Raw genomic sequence first — 11,983 nt, forward strand, 5'->3', positions numbered from 1 at the left:
TGAAATGTTTTCCTTATATTCCCTAAAAGATGAAAACAGTCACCACAAATTTGCATGAACCTGAGCAGAGGAACCAAAAAAGCAAATCTCTTATGAGATTCTGTAGAAAAAAATATTTCTCTATCAGTACTGCAGCTTAGGTTGAATTGATTTTACATTAGAACTGAATTATTCTTTTAAAAACAAGTTTGTGTTGTGAAAATACTGTACAAAGTGGTTACAGTTACATGAGCAAGTAATGAGTACCTTTCTTATCATGCATTGTTGCCTCCTCCTTTGTTTCCCCTTCCCATCCCTTCCCTCCCATCTCCAAAACTACTCTCCCCCACCATTTTTACCTCTGGCCCTAGTGAAGCAAATCACACACAGTAAGCAGAAATATGTTAGCTAAAGAATTCTATCCATCTTCCTGGACAAAATCCTTACCCAGAATTAATGAACAAATCTTACTTCCTAAGAACTTCAAGGATTCTCACATTTCACAATGCCACAACTTAACACAACATACATACAATGGGAGCTCACAAAAATTACTCAGAAATATTGAGTAGTGTGCTTACCTTTTTAATGTCATCTTAATTTACTCTTTCCCAACCTTTTTTTTCTGGTCCACCCTCCCCACCCTTACTACTCCAGAAGATAAGTTATATTCTCCACCTCCATTATTTCAAAGGAATTTTGATCAGTTCTTGAAAGTCTGCCTATCACACAAAATGACTGTCTGAATAGTAGAGATATTTTATGCCCAGTAACAGCCTCCCTGTTTTTCAAAATTTGAATATGCTCTTTTGCCTAATGTTGTTTACATTTTGTGTGCCTGGTGGAAATTACATTAGTTAGAAACCATGTTAAATACATTTCTCTTTCCTACATGCAAGGAAATACTTCATGCTAATTTTCATATCGACTTTTAACTTCCATTTTAGATATACAGCACTACAACTAGCATTACAATTGAAAGTTAAAGTATGTGGTGAATATAGCAAACACAGAAATCATCTGGAATTTCATATAAATGTTGTGAGTATGAATCCAATCATGACTGTTTATCAAATGTGTATGTATTATTACAGCTGCCTAATCAATAATTGCTGATAGTGTGAGAGACATAGATAGGAACAAGCAAGAGGCAGCAAAACATTGAACATAGATCAAAGGCATCCTTTGTTTCTTAAAACATATTAGAAATTAATAAACTTATGACTGGACATATATGAACAAATATTACATAAATATAAACATTAATTAATAAATAGGATGAAATAATTACTTTTAAATATATTTCTTTTCTTAATTGGAAATACTGCTGTGGAGTGGCATGAATGATCATTAAAATAAATGAGGTTCCATAATGTCTAGTCAAATAAATAATAGAATGGTACATAAAATTTAAAATAAACACACAGTGAATGACTGCCTTTTATAAGATGCTGGAATGGGGTTAGAGGATAAGATGGCAGTGGGATTATAACAACCTTTTATCTTCTATATAGAGGTTGGATGCAGGTTAAGAATATTTTACCCACGATGAGGAGAAAGTTTATGAGGACAACAACAATGAAAGCAACCATGACAAGAGTGTATGTGTGACAGGGTATAGGGACATTTGAGTAGAAAGAAAAACAGACTAGAGTTTGGTGTTTAGTGAAAGAAGTCATCAGGAAGACCTGATCTGAGGTTGCTTTTGATTAAGGTTTATGTGTTGAAGCACAAGTTGTATGCCAGTGAGGAGGAAATTAGTCCAGATGAGGATATACTTGGATTATACATCGGTTGTACATCCTTGATAGCTTCTTTGGCTGAGGCAGACCTGGACAGTTGGTTACTTATCCAGAATAGGGGAATAACTGGAACTCAATTTTCTACGCCATAAAGCGCTATGTTCCTTGAAATTGGCCCACTGTTCTTTCTCTAGTGGAATTGAAAAGAATAGAAGTTCTCTGTATGTATCATTATATGTCTCAGAATATTTCACAACTGAAAAAAGATGTTCTGTCTGTCTTTACATCCTTTATTTCATTCAAGTATCATCAGGAAGAAGATCGCAGTAGTCCTGAAAGTGGTACGTTTCCAATAGTATATCTTTTTCACACAAGGGTCTTCTGTTTTTACATCTCCATTGCTGAATCTTGTTGAAGGAAGAGCCAGTCTTCATTTAGATTAATTACCACTTGGACCAGAATCCAGAGAACTATAAAGGTGTTTGGATGATGGCCACTGACACCTATTTTCTTTCCTAAGTAGAAGTTTCTCAAGTTATAAGAGCTAATAGAGGATATTAGAAAACTTTAGGTTTCTGTACACCTAGAAAAGAAAACTGACAGGTCTGAAACACTAGGATCAGAGCTGAAAGTCAATGTCTATCCATGACCATTGCTTTGTTTATTGGGGATAGGTCTGAGTTAATACACCAGATGAAGCTTACTAACATTAGTTCTTCTGATGAATTTCTGATGAGATTTACTGGTGAAATTTGCTGACAATGTTTTTAACAAAAGGCACTAATTGGCAAGATCTTGTATAGAAAATGGAAGATTTTTACAAAATTAAGAAGTTAATCAAAATTTAAAATGAGCATAATATATGAGTTTTACAAAGCCTTTAGCACATTATTTACCTGAGTCACATGTTGCAAAATCTGTACAATGCCTAAGGACATCTGGAAACACAGAACTGACCTTTCACTCTTTCTGCAATCAGCATTTAGCAGGTCTTCAAACGTTTTGGTTGACATTGTTAATCGATACCTTAATTATTGACAAGTATTAGATGTAATGATATTTAGTATTTCAGTGAAGTTCACAACCTTCAACAACAAACTATGGTGGAATTCTAGTGGGTTCCCAACCAACTTATTTACTCTTATTTTCTAGTTTGTTATGGAATTTCAATTCCTTTATTCATCAAGGATGGGAACTTATGTAACAGGAAAACCCTACCTTCAAATGGATAAACCAGCTTAGCTCTGTAATTTCATTTGGTCTCACCTGGTTCAAAGTTAGCCAGTTTGTACTTTGAGGTAGTTGCTTTATAAGGGCACAATTCCCAGACAATGATCCATAGAATTCTTTTCAAGGTCCAGCATAGACTGTGATCACATCATCTGATGGGGCGGGGGGAACTTCATGTCATTTATCAACACAAATTTCAACAACAACAACAAAAACTGAACTCTAATGTTAGAAATTTTATTAAGTTGTTAGGACAACGTAATCTTTATTGAGCTTAATAAAATGATAAATCCAAAAAAAAGAAATTTCTTACTTACCAAAATTCCTAGAGATTCAAAAGAATGGGTTGTGATATAAATTGCTCATTGTTCCCACTACTAGTCTTTATCTTTATGTTGAAAACAGAAAAACAAAAATCATCATTTCACCAACCTTCTTGAATTGCTTGCAAATGAATGGAGTAGATAAAATATCTTCCTTACCATTCCTGTGTACAAATACAAGCTTCTATGAAAGACAGAAGACAGTTTCCTCTGTTTAATAAGCATATACTTATAAAGCTTTTGGAATTTTCAGCTTACTCTAATTGATCTCCCATGTCCAAGTCAGTAGAGACTAAGTTTTCTTTCCTCTCATTTGATTTTGCCGATCTACAGATCAAGTTCTGCATTTAGAACAAATTAGTCAAGCCAATCATCTTCACTGAACTTCCCTGGTACCCCGGAGTAGATGAAACAAATGTCTATGTGATTCGATATGCCATGTTATACCATGATTGCTGTAATCCTCATATTTTTTAAAGTCATAGACTTAAGGGTTAAAAAGATACAAGAAAACTTTAAGTGTTTGAAAAGCAAGAATCATTGTTGCTATAAAATATATAGTTAAAATTTTAAAGCAGGGTACTATATTGGCATGAATATTCACCATTGTCTCTTTATTAATTTTTATGGAAGTAGATACCTTCTTTCATTCCAAGTGTTAAGCTATTGTGAAAAAAGTCATAAATATAAGTAGAGGTGCATGGATCTCCTTGCTATAAAATTTTCATTTCAGATATATTCCTAGTAGTAAGTTATACGAACCATTTAATAGGCCCATTTTTAATTTTGTGTGGGACATCAGTACTGTTTTATCATGATTCCTGTTTTAGTTTGCACTCCTATTAATACTGCATAAGAAGCACTTGCTAATTTTTATTGTTATTGTAAAAAGGATGCAAAAGGGGCTACATTTAAATAGCTCAGGTTATGAGTACACTACTTTTTGAAGAGTGTCACCCCTTCCCTCACTTTCTTCCAATTTTTCCATCCTAACCACCCCCACGTAAGTCATGCAGTTCATTTTCAGTGTAGTGTATAGTGAGTATCACTGCTGCGTTTCTTTACCCTTTGTCCCACCATTTCTGGGCCCCTCCCTTTACATGTGCTAAAACAGATAAACTTATATGTAAGACAAAAGGTATAGAAAACAGATTTTTACTAGCTATGAACAACCACACAAGAACCTCATTCTAAAATATACTGAGAGCTCAAAAAATTAACTACCACAAATAAACGATCAAAGAAACAACTATTCAATTAATAAAAAGACTTAAAGAGAGACTTCTCTGAAGAGGAAATAAGTATGGCTGATAGACACATTAAGAAATGTTCAATACCTCTCTTGCCATAAAAGAAATGAACATCAAAACAACATTGAGATTCTACCTCACCTGAGTTAGAATAGCCATGATCAAGAAAACTAATCATAACAGATGCTGATGAAGATGTGGGCAAAGGGAATGCTAATACATTGTTGGTTGGGAATGTAAACTTGATCAACCATGCTGGAAAGGTGTGTGGAGTTTTCTCAAAAGACTATGTACATATGACTATATAAGATGATACTAAGCAAAATGAACTCCAAGACATGGCCACCAGAAGTTTTCCTTTGTTGTTGTTGTTTTTAATGTACTATGTGATTTTTTGTCATTTTTTGTATGTTCTTCCCCCTATTGTATATTCCGAGGTATCACTATATTTGATTTTGGTATCCTGATACTGTATATACCTTTATTTGAATTAGGGAAGAGAAGGTGAACAACAAAAAGGTGAGAAAGAGGACAAGGGGTAACCAATGCAACAATGATATACACATGAAAATATGTTAGAAATGATGTGTACAACTTTGGGGTGGAGTCTGGGGGGAGAGGGAAATTAGGAGGAAAATGTGGAAAGGGATAAGAAGTTTGACAAGAAATGTACTTATTACTATACTCACGTAACTATAACCCCTCTGTACCTCACCTTGACCATAAAGGAAGTCTAAACATATAGCTTCTCTATGAACCAGCAATTCTACTCATGGGCATTTTGTCCAATAGACCACAAACAAGGGCACACTAAAACTACCAGAACAATTGTGTTAATGGCTACATTGTTGACAATAGCTACACACACACACACACACACACACACACACACACACACATGGAAATCTACACTTCTATCAGAATGGTATTGTACCATTAGTAAGGAAATGGAAATAGATTAAGTGAAGTAATCCAGACCCAAAGAAATACAGGTTGCATGGTTTCCCTCCTTTTTTGTAACTAGAAGGTGCCTATAAACCTACAAATAAAAACACTGGATGGTCAAAGAAAAAATACAGTTGCATATGTTAACTTTTACACAACTCTAGGCATCCACATACTGAGACCAAAGAACATTTTATACTTAGGAGAGGATCACAAAGTATATTTTTGTGTCTCTGTGATGTTAGCTATTCTAAGAGGGATGAGATGATGTCTCAAGGTCATTTTCATGTGCATTTCCTACAGAAATGATGATGTTGAACATTTTTTTCAAAATGATGAGGGAAATGCTGTGTCTACTTACAAGAAAAGTCTGCTCAGAATATTAGCTCATCGTAAATGGTAGTAGCAGTAATAGTAGTATGTTGGTACTGGAGCTTGAACTGTGGACCTCAAGCTCTTACATGGCTTTTTCACTCTTGTCTAACACTTTACCACTTGGATCACCATTCCAGGTCTTTGATCAAAATTTTTTTACCACAAGTAATGTGGTTAGTGTCCAATATATCTATATTTTTAACCCCAAAGTAAGTATCTAATGGAAACAAGCTGAAAATGCAGAATTTCTCATATAGATAGGATTCTTGTTTTTTGTTCTGTTTTGATTTGTTTTAGTAGATGAGCGTCTATTACATTTATATTTTTAAGCTTATGTAATTTCCATTAATTACTGCCTTCAAGACTCTTCATGATTTCATGATTATAGATGGAAATTACTTTATCAATGGAATCATATTTTGTATGTTTTCTGGCCAGCAGGAAGAATTATAGGAAAATAAGTGGCCATGAATTCATTGCAAGGAAGCACTCTAATGCACATTTGTCCCATGTCTTCTTTCTGCATTGTTCTGATGATAGACATAGAGGCTTATTTCCTGTATTTGTTACTGTCCACCTTCAATGAACATGGGAACATAGTTTTCTCTTCAACATTTTGATTTCATTTCTTTTGGGAGTATGCCTTGTATAAGAAACGTCCAACCTACTATACAGCTTTTAAAGTTTTGAGGATATGTTCTACTTTATGTAAGGGTTATAGTAACGTATAATCCCACAGTGTATTTCTCTTTATTCTCAAACCAACCAGTATTTGATGTTACTAACTTGATTGTACTTGCCATCTATCCATGTTGAACTTGTTGATGTGATACATATATAACATATGTATATGATTATTTAATTAACATAAAATTAAATATAAACACTATATATACTATAAAATATACATAAAGTATAAGACATATCCATTTAAAATATACTAGTGTATAATATATAATATAAAATTTATATAATATTATATAAATAAAATATATCAAGTGTGTAAATGCAAATTGTATAAAAAGCGTATAAAGTACATAAAGTATATAATATACGACATTTTAATAGTTTTAGTTTTCCATCTGTACAGACATTTATCTTACAAATTTGAAATATGTCTACTCCAACTTGTAATTTCTCTGAAAACATGCATCTACATTTTTCTGATATAATGAATACCAATATAGGAATGTAATAAGAATTTAATGTATTATTGATAAACAGAATTTTTGCATTATTTTAAATATTGTCATATCCTCAGTAATATCTTTACATAAAAGTCTATATTCTTAGAGAATTTATCATTATATATTTTAATACAATTAATGGTTTGTTTAATTTTATATTGGATAATCATCAGAAATAAATAATAACACACAAATATAGTACATATTATTTCATATAGTATTTAACTTTACCCTAAATTTTATTTCTAGAACATTTTGAGTTACATATGTGGCTCAAGGTACATTCCTTCAGACATTAATGCTCTTAGGTATTCTAACCAACACAAAATGGCCACAAAGAAACAGTAAGTACGGTCTGTGTGCTTGTGGCGCACCATGCAGTATTAATGGCTAACCCTAATTAACTGGGAACCTAAAGACAGGAGAATGGCAATTCAAAGCAAGTCCAGGCAGAAAAACTCATAAGATACATAATATATGCTAGTATGAGATACAGAATAATGTCACTATTTTCTGAAGTGTTTTTCAAGATCACTTTGAAATAAAAATTCTCCTTTTGGCTACTTGTAATCACAACCATATATCTTAGCATATTTTCTTGGTTCAACTTTACACATCAAAAACCATACTTCTACACCACTGGTTAATGTTGAAACTTTTTCAACAGTGTCTTTATTCTTTTAGGTTTTGTTTTCTCAAGATATATTTACATCATCTATTATTTTTGTTAACCTAGAGTATTTCATTGTATGATTTTGTCACAATGCATTTATGCCTTTAAAGGTTCATGACCATTTCAATTTATTGTACCTAAAATCATAAGGACACTTTAAAAAAATCTACTTCACCTTCTACAAAAGAACTCTAGTTGATTGTAAACAAGAATTTTTGGGTGCACTAAAATACAAGGCCTCAGACTCTTACAATGATAATAAATAATCACATATGAATATAATTTGAATTCATGAAGATCAAATTAATTTTCCTCACATTTATTACATGTATTTCCTTAACTGCTTTTTTAAAAATAGCTATTCTTGTATACGTATTTGTGTTGTGTAACAGTATTACTATTTTTTCAGTTTAATTTTTCTTTCTATTCTCTTTTATATCAATGAATTCATGTTCATTTTAAATTCGATGTGTATTTTCTATTATGACTATAGAAAAGTATGATTTTCATGCATGTAGCTTGATACATATTTGTTTCTTTTCTTCTAAGCTATGTATACATAATTATTTACATATACCTATATTATTGGAGACTTACTTAAAGTCATGCATATGTTTACTATATTTTATAAAAATATATTTTCAATTTTTAATATAGATGAATCTTTGACTTGGAATATACCCATGACCCTAAAGAAACACCAAAACTGAAAATATTTAAAAAGAAATTTAATACTTTACATGGTACAACATACAAAACTCAGAATTTCAATACACTGTAAAGTATATGTTCTTTACCCTTGATTTTAAGGCCAATTATATGGTAGGGTTATTAGCTTCTATTCAATCCTTTAAGAGATTATTTTCTTGAATTAATTAACCCAGAATTCAAAATTTTAAAACTGAGTTCTAATTTTGCACCCATATGTCTTACTATTCCATAAGTTATTTTTCTATAACTATCAAATTTCGAAGTTCTCCATTAGAATATTTGACCATTTTTAATTTTTTGACTTGGAACTTCTAATTTTAGCTTTCTATATGTAGATACAGTGTTTGTCAGTGCCATTTTTTGAAGTGATATTCTAATGAAGATTTTGGTGTACACAAATATATCTAATATATGATTCATAATGACATATAAGCAATATGTAAATATAATTCATGTATAGTAATTAGTTATAATGATTTGAATTGAATAAATGTGTATCATTATTATGTACAGAATGTTAAGTACATGCCATTTCACAAAGCATTTAAATTTGATATATGTTACTAGAGTTCCATTGTGTATATATACCACATTTTCTTAATCTGTTCATATGCTGAAGGGCATCTGGGTTTATCCCATATCTGGGCTATGGTAAACAATGCTACAATGAACATGGATGTGTTAATAGCTTTAGTGTCACATTGTTGTGATCTATTGGATAAATACCCAGGAGTGGAATTGCTGGGTCATAGGGAAGCTCTATGTTGGGTCTTTCCAGGAACTTCCATACTGCTTTCCAGAGTGAACAGAAAGAATGATATTGCACCATTTGTAAAGAAATGGAAAGACTTGGAAAAAATTTTATTAAGAAAAGCTAGATGCAAAGAAACATACGTTGCATGGGTTCCCTCATTTGTAAATAGAATGTGCTTGTAAACCCACAAGTAAACAAGCCGGATGGTAGGAGTCAAAAAAATTGCACTCAGCTATGAAAAAACATATGGAACTCTAAACACTTGCAAAGTGAGAACAAAAAAGGATATTTTTAGGAGAGGACCACAATGGCTCAATAGCTAAGTGCACATGATCATATAAAATGATTGTAACAAAATGAACTCTAAGAAATGAAGTTGTGTATTTTTTTGTTATTTTGCTTTTTTCTGTTTTGTCACTATTTTTAATTTCTTCACCCTTTGTCTCATGTATAAGTTTATCAGTTTTGTGAGAGTTACAGGGAACATGGAAATGGTGGAACAAAGGATGAACAAATGTGACAGTGATATTCACTAGACACTATGTTGAAAATGAAGTATACAACTTGTGGAGGAAGGGAAGGGTGGAGGGAGAAAATGGAAGAAAGCTAGAGAAGAGCTGACACTGTTCAATAGGAAATGTATACATTATGTATAACACTAACATCCCAGTACCCCTCATTTATAACAACAATAAAATATTAAAAATATGTTAGTAGAAAATTTTAAAGCTACATATGTGGCTCCTAGTACATTTCCACTACCACTGTTATAAAATGCTTTTGTCAAAACACCATGGGTAATAGAGAAACAGCAATAGTACGGGTGGCTCACATGTATGGGCCTGTGGCTCATCTTACCTACTTAAGTGGAAAGAAATCTTCTAAGACCACTTCTCTCAAGCCAGTTTAGCATAGTGGTGTGCAATTTTGACCCCAAGCTACATGAGAGGCTGATAAAAGAGGTTCATAAATTCAGGTTAGCCCCAGCAGAAAGGTCCTTTAACATACTGTGAATGCATGGAACCCTGATAAAGTAGAGCTTGCCTGAGTTTCAAGAGACAATAACAGTAGAATGTCTATAATAGTCATCTCATGGCTCAGGTACATTGCTACACAGGAAGCCAAACAATAAAGTTAGAGAGTGACAAACATGACTGTAGTTATAACTCCACTGTGTTGTTTTATCATAGTCAGTATAAGGCAAAGACTGCAAATCCTGAGTCTTTCCAAATAAAAAGAAAAGAAGAAAACAATTATGAGAGATTGAACTATTATTTTCTGATAGAAGTGAACATGTCAAGAACTCTTGAGATAGCTCTCAGGACTTCTTTATTCCTCAGGCTGTAAATGATGGGGTTGAGCATTGGGGTGAGAATGGTATAGAACACAGCCAGAATCTTATCTCCAGTAGCAGAGCGAAGATGAGAAGGCTGAAAATAAGTGAAGAAAAAAGGTGCATAGTAAAATGTTACCACAGTTAAATGTGTCGAACATGTGGTGTAGGCCTTTTTCCTTCCCTCTTGTGAGCGCATATGAAAGACTGTATAAAGCACACGTCCATAGGAAGCAGTGATTCCAAGGAAAGGAAAGAGGAGGAACAGGCAAGTACTCACAAAAATCATGTACTCATACATCCAAGTATCAACACAGGCCAGAGGTACCATTGCTGGAATGTCACAAAGGAAATGGTTGATGGCCCTAGATCTGCAGTAAGGAAGCTGAAGGGCATATGCTGTGTGTGCCAAGGAGTGGAGAGAGCCCAGTATCCACGATCCCATGATCATCTTCCAACACATCCTTTTACTCATGCGGATGGGATAGTGGAGGGGGTGGCAGATGGCCACCAGGCGGTCATAGGCCATCGAGGATAGTAGTAAACCTTCAGCACTTGCCATAGTCACAAAGAGGAAGCTTTGCACCCCACATCCAAGGAAGGAGATGCTCTTTTGGCCAGAGAGGAAGTTGAATGCCATCTTAGGGACAATGGTTGTGATAGACATTAAGTCCATGAGAGAAAGCTGACTGAGGAGAAAGTACATGGGGGTGTGGAGCCGGGGATCCATACATATGAGGTAAATCATTCCTGAGTTACCAAACAAAGTAAAAGAGAACAGAAGGATGATGAGGAACAAGAGAAGGAGCCCTATTTGGTTTGGAGGCAACAACCCCAACAGAATGAAGTCACTTGAAGTTTGATTCCATTTCTCCATTGAAATGTTTTTCTTATATTCCCTGAAAGAAAGATGAAAACATTCACCACAAATATGCATGAACCTGAGCAGAGGAATCAAAGGAAGAGACCTGTTAAAATGTTCAGTAGAAAGAATATTTCTCTGTCTACATGTTGCTTTGGTTTGAATTGATTTCACATTAAAACTTCACTTTCTGTTTCCAGCTTCTTGTACTGGTGAGGCATGAGAGGTTCAGTAAGCTAAGAACCCTATCCCATCCTCCTGGCCAACCCCCTTATGCAGAACTAATGGCAAATCTTGTTTCCTCAGGCCACCAAAGATTCTCACATTTCAGAATGTCACAACGTAACACATCAAGCATGCAATAGTTACTCAAAAGTATTACTTAGAAATATTCTGAGTAGTATGATTGCATTTTCACTGTCCTCTTAACTTACTCCTTCCCCACCTTTATTTTCTGGTCCCCAATCCCCATGTTTACTATTCCAAAAGATAAGCTATACTCTCCATCTCCATTATTTTAAAGCAATTTTGATCATTCTTGAAAGTCTGAATATCACACAAAATCAATGAATATTAGAGATATCGTGTGCCCTATAACTACCTCCCTATTTTTCAAAAC

General features: G+C 33.7%; 1 protein-coding gene across 1 annotated transcript; it reads right to left on the reverse strand.

The window, feature by feature from the left end:
• Positions 1 to 10,440: 10,440 nt before the first annotated feature.
• Positions 10,441 to 11,379, reverse strand: LOC105985217 (olfactory receptor 2L13-like). The gene has a single exon (XM_013015643.1). The coding sequence runs from the start codon at positions 11,377 to 11,379 to the stop codon at positions 10,441 to 10,443; it is 939 nt and encodes a 312-aa protein (XP_012871097.1).
• Between the last annotated feature and the right edge of the window lie 604 nt (positions 11,380 to 11,983).

The sequence above is a fragment of the Dipodomys ordii genome, unplaced genomic scaffold (genome assembly GCF_000151885.1).
Source record: "Dipodomys ordii isolate 6190 unplaced genomic scaffold, Dord_2.0 Scaffold27, whole genome shotgun sequence".
NCBI classification, from domain to species: Eukaryota; Metazoa; Chordata; class Mammalia; order Rodentia; family Heteromyidae; genus Dipodomys; species Dipodomys ordii.

Bases quoted from the DNA above. Each gene is read 5' to 3' on its own strand.
- LOC105985217 (XM_013015643.1), bottom strand. From the start codon at position 11,379: ATGGAGAAATGGAATCAAACTTCAAGTGACTTCATTCTGTTGGGGTTG.